We start from the raw sequence: 14,906 nt of genomic DNA, 5'->3' as shown, positions 1-14,906 counted from the left end.
TCGAATTTTCATTAGAAGACAATATCTGACAATGTGGTGCAGTCAACGAAAGCAAATCGCAAATATTAACACCCGTCATCGACGACTCATTAGCTCATTTCATCATGAGAGTGGCATTATCCGATTCCTCTCTTTCCTCCAACTTGGTTCTAGAAGGAATATTTGCCATCGCATCATTACAACTTCAAGGTCTCTCGACAAGTAGTGCCCGCCAGCACCGACTCATATCGATGCTACGAGAAAACATCATACAGATCGACAAAGGAAACGTCCTTCGAAACCTTATCGCCACAATGCTTTTATACCAATATGAAGTATCGCCCATCATCTTTCATACAAAATGCGCAAAGGTAGCTGATTTTTCTTAGCTTTGTACTACATCAAGTCCCAAGAAATGCTGGAGTTTCTATCTTTGTGGCGCCAAGAAGATCATCGACGCATCTTCAGCAACAGTTGAACTCTATCATGACGAGAGCGCGGTGCTCATGGAATGGATCTACTACCATGAAGTAGTCTCGAAATTCAGCATTCGGCATTGGGCCGAGGCAGATGCGGTGGACAGCTTCTGCAAGGGTCCATTAGCGATACGGCCCAAAGAGTCATCACTCAATGGCTCTGATGTGAGTTTTCTGATCATTGGGTCCGCTCGGGTATACTGGCTAGTACTCAGGTAGATGTCAAACAGAATTACATGTCCCATTGAAGTCCTTGATCTGCTGCGCGTTATATGCAAACGACCATCGGTATACGACGAAGGCGATCTAACGTAAGACGAATCTGATGTTGCGCACATGCACGAGCTCAAAAGAAGACTTGAACAAGCAGTTGGAGAAAATGGGACATTCCATGATATAGCAGGAGTCTCGTCGACCAGACAAGGGATGCTTGCCTATCTTTATCGGTGTGCGACGTTTATATATCTAGATCGTGCAGTATTTCAGGTATTGAATACTTCATTCCACCACAGGAGGCTAGTGAGGGAGGGAATCCTAATTCTACAAAATCTCGGATTTTGCGAAAGTGCCTGGCCGATGCTTATTCTAGCCTGCAAGGCCAGTGAAGATGAGCAACGCTTGCAAATTCTACAGGCTTTATGGAAGACGGGACAAGAGCCGCTGCACCGATCAAGCCATGTGCCCTTGGTTCAACGCATGATCGAGGCCTTATGGAACCAGAATGACCTCGGGTGCGACAGCAGTATGGATTACTCCAGAACACTACATGCTGTTATTTCGACTGCCCCGGCTTTGCCACTATTTGCTTGAATTTACTTCGCAAAAACTTGGCACTGTGACAGACTGGAACTACTGAGTGGGGAACTGGACATTTAAGTGGCATCAATTCGTAGAGGTATCATGTTATCAGTTCTTTGTTATCATTGAACCATCTGGCTAGTAGCAAAATCCTGTCGAGCAAAAGCAGTCAGTATCGATCGTAAACGATGGAATGGTCTATTCATACCGGGAAGCGCTCGGTGATACTAGCGGCGACACGTTCAACATCCTCAGCAAGTTCCTGCACACCCAGGTCCCACTGTCGCAGGTTGGCGCCAGTCGCACCAGTCGACCCAGCAGCCTCTGTGTCGAATGTGATTATTCCATCAATCTGGTCGATCTGACCACTGAGACGGCCTTGCTCCACCATTTTCGCGGCGTAGTCCTGCGCTTTCTCACCAGCAGACATTTCGGCGGACTCCACAAGGCCCAAGATCGACCCCAGCGCATCAACAGAGATGTTTACGTACAGCTTGCTCGCAGCGACAAGATTGTGCTCAATGACTGCCTTGTCGAGCACAGTGGTGCCGTCAGCAGTGACAGCGAGTTGATGGGGCTGGAGCTTCTTAGCAAATGCAGCAACCTCATCGGGATTCAAGAGACGATCGAGAAACATTTTTTCGAGGATAGAGAACTCTTCTACAGATGAAGCACGATCATCCTTGTAGAGACGGGAGAGAGTACGTGAACGCTGCGGACCCGCAGGTGCCAAAACCGCACAGCGGATGGCAGCCGACAAGGCCGTGAGCCGGTCACTCTCGTCAACACCTTGAGCAAGACTGACACTGAAGTATTCCTGCGCAGCATCCAAGAACCGACGCCGAGCATCGAGAATTCGCGCCTGCGACAGCTGGAAGTAAAGCTTTGCATCATGGTCCTCAAGCTTGCTGGGCAAGTTCTTGATACGATTCAAGAATGCTTCAGCGCTTGTAGTGTCATCATCCTCCAAATAATACCGCACAATGCGGATCCAGAGTCGAGCCTTGGCTGCGTCAGAGACTAGCCGCTGCGAGCTGTCGATGTTGATGCCCGAAAGCGCCCGCGCTGCGGCAGTGTACTCTTCCTCTGACTCGTATGCCTCGGCCAATATTTCACGGATTTGTGAGTCTTGTTCTTCGACTGAGGTGGCGCGAGATTGAAGTAATGTGACAGCGTGTTGACCGACTTTAATCTTGACTTCGGGGTCAAAATTGCGGAGAACGGCGATAAATGAGTCGAGGAGGGGTCGTGTAGCGACAATGCTGATATTTTCATTGAGGATGGAGTCGAGATAGTAGACAATGTCCTGGGCGAGCTCGTCGCCGGTAGAGCTAGCCACGATATCATTGAGCAGGTCGTTGTACTGCTGGAGCTTGGTGGCCTGGTGGGGCGTGGCTTCGATGGCTGCAAGAGCGGAGGTGACCTGCGGAGAAGCCATGATGGGGTGTATAGCTTGAGAGACAAAGGAAGACAAATGCAGCTGCCTGACAGACTCCAGACTGCAGACACGGTGATGTCGGAATGAGCAATGGTGGGTGATGAGTGACGGCTTATCGATAAGGACGGAGAGCGGCTTAGTATACGCCGACTCTTCATAACAACCTCTGTCTGGGAAATTGATCAAGGACGAGTGAAGGAGGAGTAAAATGAGGCCACGGGGTATGGCACGACTCAAAAGGCAACAGCTTCCATCCTGACAATGGAAACTTTGATGATGGAGAGATTCATGCCCGGAGAAGACTCGCGGAACACTTGCTATCGGCATTGCTAGGCCAAATCCCGATATTTACCATATTTTCTTTAGCGGCGGATCCCTGATAACTTTCCTTACAGCTCAAGCCTGTCTATTCTCTTCGATATAAGCTTTCGCATTAAGCTGTTCTCACCGTGGACGCCAGTATGTGAAGTCATCCAAAGAGCCGCCCCTCACCGCCTTGGGCCGACCCAGACTTGTAGCTTCACCCGCCTGTGGCGCACCTCTAACTTCGCCCTTTCTCGTCCTATTCACGAGTACTCGGTCTATTGATACCTTTTCCGTTGTCGCATACGCTAACTCGTATCATACAATCGACGACGGTATCAGCGCCCTGCCTATCGACCATGATGGCTCAAGTGAAGCAAGATCCGGATGCCATGTACATCAAGGATGACCCAGACAGCAAGGACACTGTGCTCGCAGACATCGATGATGAGGACCTCTACGAAGATGCGGGGGATCTGGACTTCACTCTGGCAGCGCAAAACGTGTGGATGTCTCGTCTGCCTCGACAGCTGTGGGAGCACTGGTCGCAACTGGACGATGATGAAGAAATTGAGATTGGAACAGTGAGGATAGAGGGAGAAGTGAATGACTTGAAACGGGTAAGACATGACCAGACTTTTGGCTTCGTCTTCCCAAATCTCACATGTCCCACGTTAGGTCAGCTTGAGGCTTCACGACCGCCCAGATAACCAAAACATCCCGAAAGACTACACTCTGCAACAACAAACGATCAACACAGTAAATGCTTCGCACATGACACAAAATACCTACGTTTTCACGGAAAAAGATATTCCTGGTGCGGAAAATCGGATGGCAACTTTTGGCGAGAATCGCTCCGCTTTGTACGAAGCCATGAAGCGCGAGGCACGGAGGAGAGAGCAGGGCAAAAAATGGGAGCCATATGTGCGGAAGACTGTGCCGAGTATGTGTCGCCGAGACTGCAGGCTCCGAGAAAAACTCACTTACATGAACTAGAACACACGGCACTTGTGGGACAGGTCAGCGAAGAGTTCAATTGCCTGCCGGTAGAAAACGAAGAATTCCGCCGGATTTCGGAGCAACGAGCCTTAGAGGCCCTCAAGCCGAAAAAGGAGACCGTTTTCATCGACAAGATTCCCGGAAAATTCATGCAAAACCGCCATGCCCTACCGGTGGAGAAAAACACGTTCGTGGTATGTTCTCGACATCGTACTCTCCTTACAGCAGCCTGCTTACGTATTCACAGCAAACCACGAAGCTTTCCAAGGCAAAAGCCCAGGAGAACAAATCTACACGTATGCCTCAGAACGAGTTGCTGGACCGCATTTTCGACTGTTTCCGCCAATTCAAGTACTGGCCATTTAAGACCCTCAAGGCCAAGCTACAGCAGCCAGAGGCCTATCTCAAAGAGACTCTTGAGATGGTTGCGCACCTGGTCAAGTCAGGAGATTTTGCCATGACATGGGAGTTGAAGCCAGAGGCACAGCAGAGCAACTATGCTATGATGGCGGCATATGGAGACGCCAAAGCCGAGTTGCCTCCTGGTTTCGACGATGCCTCGGATGATGAACCAACTGCATCTGGCGTTGACGACATTCAATTTGAGAATGTCTAACAAATTTTGAGTATGTGAACCTCCCTCCACCATGTATTAGATTACACCACCACCATTAATGCATATGCTGCGCGGCGCATCTTTTGATCGACTCGATGTATTGGAGTCGCAGATTCCAAAAATCAGCGTCACTGAATATCCAACAGTTCCAGTAAACATTTAACTACAATTGTCAATTCAAAATCACACTTCCTTACTTGTATGTAATCTGAAGTGGATAGATAAATTTATCGACGCGAGGTGACCTATACATGGATAAGATACAGCGTAACGGCGACACTATTCACAAGAAAGAAACAGGAGACAAAGCGTTAAACCCCAGAATAGTCATATCACCTGCATTTACTGTCTTTAACTTTCCTCCAATGTCATTCGATCTGAACGCGCCGAAAAATATCACGTGATGGGACCCGCCACTGTGATCCGCCACCGCGGGCCAAGGCACGACACCGTCATCTCATGCTCGAACTTCCCCGAGCACATCATCACTTTTCACCTAGGATCTTTCTTGTCTGCTTGGCTCTCAAGCTGGAGAACCATCTGCGTCTCACTCACTAATTCACTAGATCCATAGCAAGCCTTCATGACAGAAAACGAGGATTTATTGGCCAAGATTGGTCAGCTTGCGGGTAATGCGCTCGATCTCACTCTTGTTTCAGCGGTTCTAACAATGCGCAGGTCAAATCAACAGACACAAGACCCAAGGTAGCCAGCCATACCAACCATCAGCACATCATTCACAGCATGTTGCGCGTCATTCTCCTGGCCACCAAGGTTGGGCTCCCTACTCGCGAGGCAGAGGCCGCCGTCCTGTAGCTCCGCACCGGCACCGCACACTGGTTCTGAACAACGGAGGCTCAGGGTCAAATGCTAGCGTTACCTCGTCTCCTGGCCCTGTAAGCGAAAATGATGGTGAAGCGCGTCCGACATCGAGCTCAACCGGGTGGATTGCGAAGCGCGATCGCCACATGCAGTTGATCAACTCCGCTGTATATGATAAAGAAACTCAGGCTAGAGCAAGGGCTATGGAAGAGACTCGTAAACTCAAAGCAGAGCGACGTGCTCAACGTGAACAGGCAAAGGTTCTTCGGTATGCGCAAGGTTCCACTGTCTCGACCCATGCGCAACCCTCCGCCGAACACCAGATTCTTGTCAATGATATTCCATTCAAGATTATGCGCGGCGGAAGCAAGCTCGTGCGAGTGTCAAGTATGAGCCTCTTGAAGCCTTCGTTGCCTCTGAGAACTGGCTTACAGTCCATAGATGACCCCGACAAAGCAAATACCACGCCGAAGCGAGTGACCGTAGCTGGCGTGGCCTTTGTGCGCAGCAAAAATGGCAATCTGCACCGCCTCGGAGCGGTTACCTCGAAAAAGTCAGTTCGTAATATTTACACCCTGAACACGACGCTGACACCCGCTAGACATCCAACAGCCGTCAAGAAGCGCGACGAGCTGTGCAAGCGATTCACAACGACTGGTATTTTGATTTCCAACGGACCATCCGCATCGCCCTCCATGCCCTTAGTACGACTAACCAAATCCCAGGAACATGCTACAAAGGACCATCATGTCCCTTCATCCACGATCCAAACAAAGTGGCTATTTGCAAAGACTTCCTCCAAACAGGCCAGTGCAGTGCCGGTGAGAGCTGCGATCTATCCCACGAGCCATCACCCCACCGCTCCCCAACTTGTATGCATTTCCTTAGAGGCCGCTGCGCAAACCCCGAATGCCGTTACGCCCACATTCGCACCACTCCCGGCGCGCCCGTATGCCGCTCCTTCGCAACCCTTGGCTATTGTGCAGCCGGCGAAACCTGCCCAGATCGTCACGTGCATGAGTGTCCAGATTACGCGAACACTGGTGCTTGCCACAAGAAGAGATGCACGTTGCCTCACGTCGATCGCGCCGGACAGATTCGCAAGGCGGCAGCCGCAGCAGCAAAGACCGACCGCTCAGATGACTCTGATCCGTCTAGCGAGGAAGAAGACTATGACGCTATTGATTCTGATGATGTTGACTCTGACGAGTTTGATGAGGAGCTCATTGGAGGTGAGGACAGCGGCGAGATGTCGCGGCAGCAAGACTTCATCCACTTCTAGTTCTAGGACCCCTGGCCCTGTAGTTGTGAGATAGCTTCACCATTGCCCATTCCGTTCTTCATTCATCATCCTTCGTTTCTTTCACTCGGCTTTTTGCCATCGAGTATACCTCGTGCGGTTCTGGACCTGGATCCTGATCCGGATCTGTTGATACCCCCGGACGTGTTTCACGCATTCAAGAAAATACAAAGCAAATTAGGACATCCTCCATCTTTCATTCTCACGACCGTAGCTTCGTAACTCCGAGTAATTATTAGTAGGCGACAAAGAAGAGATGTAGTTCAGGTAGCTCTGCGCAACGTGTGATAGTGACGAACTTACAGGAACTGTCCTGGTGACTTCTACTGCATACAAGGACTTTTCCCTTCAAAGCCAGGGAACCCATCAGGACACGATAAGTCCGTGTGACTGACCGACGGCTCGGTGTTTTCCGAAGGCGTGCGTATCGTCAGCAGCTGCCCAAGTCGAGGCGAGGGTCATAAATGTTTAGGCCTGGATGGTGTATTGGTCAGGGGCAAGGAGGGACATGCAGCTGGGTCATCTATGCAGGAGGACTCGGGCGGGAAATTCGTCAGACTCGGAGGCTGCTTTTTCTTTTGGGCGAGGAGTCCCCGGGGTTGTTCGCTTTTTTTGAGATTGATGGCATGGTTCGTGGGGTAGTTTCCGATAGGATGTTGATTTGGCAGTGAATGTAACCAGATAACTCTGGCACCCTTCGAGGAGATTCTATTTCTTGCGTCTTGAAGCGGCCTCTTACTTGGGTGGATGTAATTCCCTCTGATGAGAGTCTAGATTCCAGTCGACAAAACCCGGCTCAATCTGCCCAGGTGACTGTATAGATCTTGGTTCAGAACACAACATGTACAATGACGTGGCTCGTTCTCTACTGCAATTTTGTAAATTATAGAGCAGCTCAAGTTTTTCGATGATGGACATTGTAGTCTGGCATGCTTTACATGAGCTATGACTACTGCAGAAGGTCGAAGTAATGCAATGTGGCTGGTGCAACCTGCGATGAGCTACGAATACGACGTCATTTGCAGCACCCATTCTGACCACCGGATGACGGTCGAGAACAAGACTAAGTTTGATTCTGTCAAAATGTCATAACAGGAGTCGGAGTCTGTGGCTGGTTCTAGACGGAAAAATAAATGTGGCTTGGGAGCGCGAATCGCCCGAGTACGATGCGGACTATCATGATCTTCCGCATATGATCTGATTCGGTTGCAGCGCATACTCGAAATTGATGATGACTCTGATTTGGAAATGGAGATCCAAATGGAAGCTAGATAACAGTCTATCTAGGCAATGATGTACAAACGGTGGCCAAGTCCGGAAAGCTCAGAAAAGAAGGCGTAGTAAACTGAAGACAAGAGTCCCACTTACACAAGGGCCTTCCGGGGATTCCCTCTATTGTATGCATTCACATGAAGACCTCCAAATACCTCAATGAGTCATACGTCCAGAATGACAAAATGAACACTCAGCAAATCCATCAAGCGGTCTACGGACGCGAACATCAAACCCACTACTTCCGTATTGGGTACAGGGATATCAGACCAAACTTGGGAAAAAGCTAGGACGAAATGTGGAAACCTCTTTTCGAATAGGAAGTGACCCGGGAACTCCTGGTCCAAACAACCGGCCTTCCTTCAGATCCAATCCTGGCTCATGGATCGCTCCTATCCCCAAACCCGGGCCCATTCCCATGTGCCCAACAGAGCCGTGCAGGCCGATCAGGCAGGGACCAAAGTGAGGCTGTCTTGAATATCGGCTTGGCTTGAACGTTTCAGAGCCGTTGGGCAGAGCGCGACCCGTGTTTTGTTTGAGTGGAGCGGTGGAGGATACGCTCTCGGCGTGGGTACTTTGCTAGCGATCGTAGGTCTACGTGAGTCATTCAACAAATTGCTAGATCATGAAGCTCTGAAAGCTTCAAGAGATTAATGTGGAAACAATTTGCAGGTTATGTATCCCGGTATATCAACTGATGAATGACGACTCTTTGCCTGCGTCATCAGCTATACCGCACGAAAACAACATACAAGATCACAAGGGAAGTCACATCATTCCACCAGCTACCTTGCAGTACCCAGCCTCAGAACCTTCAGCTCAACCATGACTAAGTCGGAAAAGGGCACCGATGCCGGACTGGATCTCAATTGGATAGAACCGGTGCATTCACCGCCAGATGGAGGGGCCAGGCTCCGGGGAGACCGACCTGGTGACAGGGCCTATCACGGCATCAGATTAACATGGCTAAGTATAGACGGCGAACGGACTCAGGGGCTGATGCACCTGGATACTGAAGGGAGAACCTGGGACATTGAAAGTGGGCGTCAGAAGACAGGAACAGGCATCCTCAAAGATTTGGCGATGAGCGGTAAGGGTATGGGTCCGGCTTCGTAGATTAGAAGGATAGCAGAAGCGCTAGAACACTTAGTCTGACTCCTTGAGTCCTAGTCTGAGAGTATGTTGTACGAAGTTCAGATGTTCGGATGGGGAGCCCTGGTGGTTCTCTACGACTCTGGGTGTGGACGGATCATGCTATGACGCTCTAGAACAGACTACCTTGAATGAGCAAGAGGAAGATGTCATAGTCGCTGGACGTAGATGTCCGAGCCTGTCATCAGGGAATCCGGGGATTGGAGGGGACCGTCATTCGGAGGGGACGAGTGATCAGTACAGGGCCGTGCATCATTACTGAGAACCGTGGAAGGACGAGTGGATCACCCGCGGGCCGCACCCGTTCCAGAATCTGAGAAATCCGCAAGTGTCAAAACCGCCCATCAACTCGACCACCCAGGACTATCGCCATAACAATTCAGATGGGCTGTCACACCGAGTCATGAACGGTTGGATGAAACGCGTTGGAAGGGCACAGACCGGAAACGGGGGAGAAGTTGGAACCGAGCAGCGATAGCCTATCGATTATCGATAAGCCCCTCCAGTGGGATGTAATTTCCTCCCGGAATATCTATCAACTCTGGACTCTGAGACACCTACTTCTGGCCCTTGGGTCTTGGATCCAGGACTCCAAAGTCTGGATAATCCTGAGGAATGAGAGATCGGGCTGACAACAAAGGTACCAGTCGGGCCCAGCACCAAAAAGGAAGACAGTGATCAGATGCAAGCGTGCCCAAGATGAACAGAGCAGCCAATCGAGGGAACCGACGCAGACTGAGGGGGGCCCCCGTTTCCCGCGCAGACCGCCGTAGGTACACCTTGTATGTAGCGCAGGTACTGAAGGTACTTGTGGAGAGAGTCTAATACCCACGGAAGGCACTTGCACTCGTCCTGTACTTATCTGCCGTCCTCGGCGGAGTGCACATGCGCCTACATAATGCCGTTTCCCCTCTCCCGATCTTGACCTCATCTATCATCATTCTATCTTCATCTTCATCCTCTTTTGCATCTGTTTGTTTTTGCTGTGTTCTTTATCATACCACTTGAAATCCTCGCCCCCCCCCCCGCCCCACCTTCTCTTCACCTACCACACCGCCTCTTCGCTTTCGCGATGGCAAGATATTCTCAGTTTGATTTCTACCAACAATCTCCCACATCACTAGATGTACCTGAAGAGGACGAGATGAGTGTGTTGGACGACAAGATTCTTGACCCAACCTCCCCCGGGCTCTCCGATGCCCGCCGCTCATCCTACGACGCCCAGGATGCCTTCTCACATCGAAACTCTGTCTGGTCTAACTACTCTCACGCCAGTTCCGACTCCCGACAGTCCTCTCATCTGGGTCACACTATCTTGGACTCTACCGGCGCACAGTTCATGCCCGTCGATGGTCCTCAGTCCTATTCACAGCAACCTTGGTCTGTCTCTCGCACTGGCTCCGGCTCATGTACACCTACCGGGTATGAGCAGTATCCCCCAGAATGCGAGAGTAGTTCTGTGCCCTTTCACGGTGGTGCGGTAGGCCCCATTGGTCCGATCCCCATGGGCGCTGTATCGTATCGGAGTGGGATGGGCTTCCAGTCTGGCGGGGTCGCCATGTCCCCGCAGTCGAGCCAGGGTTGGATGCCGGCGCCGATGGATCTGGCTGAGGCTGCACAGTCAAAGACTTCGTCCTATCGAAATGGGTCTCCGTTGACGTTAAGAAGAGATGGGATTCGAAAGAAGAATGCCCGCTTTGAGATTCCTGCCGAGCGGACTTTGAGTAACATCGACCACTTGATCAGTCAATCAAGCAACGAAGAAGAGATCAAAGAGTTGAAACAGCAGAAGCGCCTTTTGCGGAATCGACAGGCAGCGTGAGTTTGTATTGTGTTGATGGGTTGCTCGCTTCCGCTAATCGAATTCTAGTTTGGATTCCCGTCAGCGCAAAAAGCTTCATACTGAGAAGCTCGAGGAAGAGAAAAAGCACTTCACTCATACCATTAGTCAATTGGAAGACATGGTACAATCGCTACAAAAGAGAGAGGCCGACCACCAGCGCGAGAAGAACGAGTGGATGGCTCAGCAGGGCCAAATCACCCAATACATCGAAGGTCTCCACATGGAAAAGGACGAGATGATCCGCGTGCACACGCTCGAGACAGCCGAGTTGCGTAAGAAGAACAATATCCTGATGGAGACTGTTGAGAAACTCGAACGAGGCGTCAAACCCTCGATGGCGGATAGTCATGGCGACTTTGCCGGCTTTGAGAACCTCAGCATGGAAGGCCACCCATGGGAGGAGTTTAGTATGGCCAATGGTCTCTCGATGCCTGAGCCAGCTCCCGCTCCACCATCACAGGCTCTCACTAATGAACGAACATCCGAAAAACATCCATTCAGTTGGAATGCTTTCTATATGTGCCTTCTCTTCGGCGCTTACATCGCATCCAACAACACCGTGCTGCCCGGCCATTCCCTTCCCCAAATGTCGGAAGAATATCGCGCCGAGTCTGCCAATGTTTTGAAAGCCGTGCTAGCCTCGTCTCCACCCGAGCTCGCCAACCCGGTGACCCACGCGTCAGTATCCGCCACGTCAGGTCCGAGTATGACCGGGATGCAGATGGCCCAGATGGGTCCCGCCCCAACTGGTTCCTCAACTCTGGACGAGCTGCACGATACACTAGTCATGCCAACCGAAAACCAGGAACGGGCCCAAGTGTTTGCCCTCAGTGCAGACCAATACAACTCCCTGACAACCTTTGAGGATGATGGCGCCGGATTCAAGCCCCAACAACCCTCGAACCTGCAACAGGCGCTACAAGCCATGCGCAGCCAAACTGCCGCGCAGCAGCGTATGCACGATATCTCGACATCAGACGTCTATTCCCGCTCACTGATGTGGGAGCGCGTTCCGCAGAAGGTGATCCGCGATTTCCAGCGCATGGTTCATGAATACGGCGTTAATCCCATTAAGGAGGAGATAGTCGGCTTCCAGGCGGCCTAACTACAACAAGAATTTCGACAGCTCTCCACATTTTTTTCTTCTCGCGCAGGGTCCTTGCCCTGAAAAATTCAAGAAAAAAAAAACCAGGACCAGCAATGAGCCCACAAAGCGTGCCTCTAGACCACGCATTCTTTCCGTGTATTGATTTATCGACTTCTTTCTCAACATTTGGTTGCTCGGTGTCTTTTTATTATTATTTTATTGGCTGTTAGCGATGTGTTTTGCAGCGTGTTTGGCTCATTAGCGTGGGAGGGGGACACTTTGTCATATCATACGGAAATGGGGATATTGGGGACTTGGGGCATGGGATATGGACTAAAGAAATGAGATGTACAGACAGGTGAAGACAGTGATCGATTGACATTGGGACATGCGATACGAGATATGAAGATCTATCGACTGTTCTGACGACCTCTCGCGCCTTTCTTTTTCTTTTGCGTTTCTGGGCGGGTGCCCTCGATTTATTTTTCCCTTTTTTTCTTCCCTTTTTACTTTGTTCAAGCTACCTTGGGGGTCGCCATGATCCTGACTCTCAAGGTGGTGTGGTCTCGTTTTCAAGAGTCCATTCTAAACCTTTTTGAACTGGCGGCGACGCCTATGATATTACGACCTAGCCCCCTTGGGCAATGCGATATGACTATAAATTTACTACGATCGAATTCCCGCTCATTAGATCATTGAATCATTAAATCATGGAATCATTGGAGGGCTGATGCGATTTACTATTGCTCGGTGTGATTCCGGGTGTGCTTGATACTATCAAAGTACCTCGGAACCCGAATCGCTCGAGGCCCTAGTACGATCTCTACATGTCTCGGAGCAATCCCAGACGGTCGTAGTGACATCTCCGGTCTGCCTCCGTACAATCTTATTTTTCCCGCGTGAATACGACGTTTCCAAGGTTTTCCACCTGTAAGGTTTAACCGAAGGACCTTGGGGGTGAACCATCTCGACACACCCAATCAACCCCGATATAAAGCGATCCACCACAATGTACTGGTCTAAGCCCCCGTAAAAGCTTGGACTGGACTCAAGCACTGACCAAGAAATCCAAGAAGTGTTGACGTCGGCTGGGCGCAGATACTCTTCGTCCTGAGCACGTTGTACAGGGCGCGGGTAGGGCTCGGAGGAGTCAAGATACCACCACCATACCATTGTGGCATAGGGATCTTGCAATTCTCTGTGGCACCACTTCTCGTCAGATCCACTGCGCTTTCCAACCATCACACAGAGGCTAACTCAAACGGCGCCATCTCTCGGGGGCCAAAACTCGCTCGACCAGGGCCACCATCTCCCAAGGTCCCCAATCCCTCGGAGGCACCGAACGCGCGATCTAGAATTTTCAAATATAAAAATGAACAGTCGATCCTATCCAGACAAAGACAATTTCCTTGTGTTTCCTTTTTCATCAGGGCTCCAGATAATAAGTATAAAAAAAACTTTGGATTCCTCCGGTCATCACTTTCCAAAGACCCAGGAGACCTCTGTCGACAATTATCAAAATGACCTTTGACCCTCACAACGTCGACCTTACAACGGCGGACCCAACTGAAGTCGTCTGCTATCTCGATGCCTCAAGCAACGAATACAATGGCCAACTCGGCGCCCGCATCTCCTCGATCTTTGTAATTCTCGTCATTTCATCCGCCGCGACTTTCTTCCCCGTCCTCGCCAAACGTGTACCTCGTCTCCACATCCCATTATACGTCTACCTCTTCGCCAAATACTTCGGTGCCGGCGTCATCATCGCTACAGCCTTCATCCATCTTCTTGACCCCGCGTATGGGGAGATTGGCGGCGACTCCTGCGTCGGACGAACAGGTCACTGGGCCGATTACTCCTGGTGTCCCGCCATCGTGCTCACCTCCCTGATGATTGTCTTCCTCATGGACTTTGGAGCCGAGCGCTGGGTCGAAGTCAAGTATGGTATCTGTCGTGAGGACCCAGAGCCGATCATGGCTTCGGGCGTGGAGGTCCAGCGCGTGAGTTCCAGACAATCAAGACGGGAACTCGAGCACGGCCATAACCATGAACACGGCCTGGCGACAGACAAAGACCAAGACAAGAAACACATGAAGGAACTCGAGAGCCAAAGCCAATTGTCGGATGAATTGAGTATCGAGCGCAGTTTCAAGCAGCAGATTGCCGCATTCTTGATCCTGGAATTCGGCGTCATCTTCCACTCCGTCATCATTGGCTTGAACCTCGGTGTTGCCGGTGATGAGTTTGCTACTCTTTACCCGGTCCTCGTGTTTCATCAATCGTTCGAGGGACTCGGTATCGGTGCCCGAATGAGTTCTATCCCCTTCAAGAAGGATTCCTGGTTGCCTTGGATGTTGTGTACTGCGTATGGTCTGACCACGCCCATTTCGATTGCCATTGGACTCGGTGTGCGCACGACGTATAACCCGGGCTCGTTCACGGCGAACGTCGTCTCCGGTGTTCTTGATTCCGTGTCGGCGGGTATTTTGATCTATACCGGTCTGGTGGAGTTGCTGGCGCGTGATTTCTTGTTTGATCCCCACCGCACCCAGGATGATAAGAGGTTGACTTTCATGGTTGTTTCGCTCTTGCTTGGAGCCGGAATCATGGCTCTGCTGGGCAAATGGGCCTAGGTGTCGGTTGCTTTTGAAGACCTGAAAATGAAGGGGAGAGTTTGTGTGGAATGTGACGGAATTTTCCTGTCATGTTTTAATGATACCTGTATACCCCTTTTTTACCTTTTTGTTTACTAGATGGTTAGCTTGTGGAGTGATGCACTCCAATGTTGTATTTAGGACTTGTTGAAAATAATAATGGGAAT

The 14,906-nt window shown here is 50.7% G+C and overlaps 5 protein-coding genes across 5 annotated transcripts; 4 read left to right on the top strand and 1 right to left on the bottom strand.

Annotated features, from left to right (window-relative positions):
- Positions 1-1,375: 1,375 nt before the first annotated feature.
- N7477_005059 (PCI domain-containing protein) lies at positions 1,376-2,691 on the bottom strand (the record flags this gene model as incomplete). Its single annotated transcript, XM_056966722.1, has 2 exons — positions 1,376-1,405; positions 1,462-2,691. 2 exons carry the CDS (start codon positions 2,689-2,691, stop codon positions 1,376-1,378), a joined length of 1,260 nt encoding a protein of 419 aa, XP_056823503.1.
- A 662-nt stretch (positions 2,692-3,353) lies between these two features.
- Positions 3,354-4,609, top strand: N7477_005058 (transcription factor IIF subunit TFG2; the record flags this gene model as incomplete). The annotated part of the gene is made up of 4 exons (XM_056966721.1): positions 3,354-3,614; positions 3,673-3,937; positions 3,991-4,187; positions 4,241-4,609. 4 exons carry the CDS (start codon positions 3,354-3,356, stop codon positions 4,607-4,609), a joined length of 1,092 nt encoding a protein of 363 aa, XP_056823502.1.
- Positions 4,610-5,192: 583 nt separating this feature from the next.
- On the top strand, positions 5,193-6,713 carry N7477_005057 (CCCH zinc finger protein; the record flags this gene model as incomplete). The annotated part of the gene is made up of 3 exons (XM_056966720.1): positions 5,193-5,226; positions 5,288-6,088; positions 6,157-6,713. The coding sequence occupies 3 exons, from the start codon at positions 5,193-5,195 to the stop codon at positions 6,711-6,713; spliced, it is 1,392 nt and encodes a 463-aa protein (XP_056823501.1).
- Positions 6,714-10,227: 3,514 nt separating this feature from the next.
- N7477_005056 (putative bZIP transcription factor) lies at positions 10,228-12,103 on the top strand (the record flags this gene model as incomplete). The annotated part of the gene is made up of 2 exons (XM_056966719.1): positions 10,228-10,973; positions 11,026-12,103. 2 exons carry the CDS (start codon positions 10,228-10,230, stop codon positions 12,101-12,103), a joined length of 1,824 nt encoding a protein of 607 aa, XP_056823500.1.
- Positions 12,104-13,605: 1,502 nt separating this feature from the next.
- zrfA (high-affinity Zn(2+) transporter ZRT1) lies at positions 13,606-14,718 on the top strand (the record flags this gene model as incomplete). The annotated part of the gene is made up of 1 exon (XM_056966718.1): positions 13,606-14,718. The coding sequence occupies one exon, from the start codon at positions 13,606-13,608 to the stop codon at positions 14,716-14,718; it is 1,113 nt and encodes a 370-aa protein (XP_056823499.1).
- Positions 14,719-14,906: the final 188 nt, after the last annotated feature.

This window comes from Penicillium maclennaniae, assembly GCF_028827695.1.
Source record: "Penicillium maclennaniae strain IBT 15551 chromosome Unknown utg000004l:1.0-3007600.0:1.0-3009580.0, whole genome shotgun sequence".
NCBI lineage: Eukaryota > Fungi > Ascomycota > Eurotiomycetes > Eurotiales > Aspergillaceae > Penicillium > Penicillium maclennaniae.
This window is presented reverse-complemented; position numbering and strand designations above follow the sequence as displayed.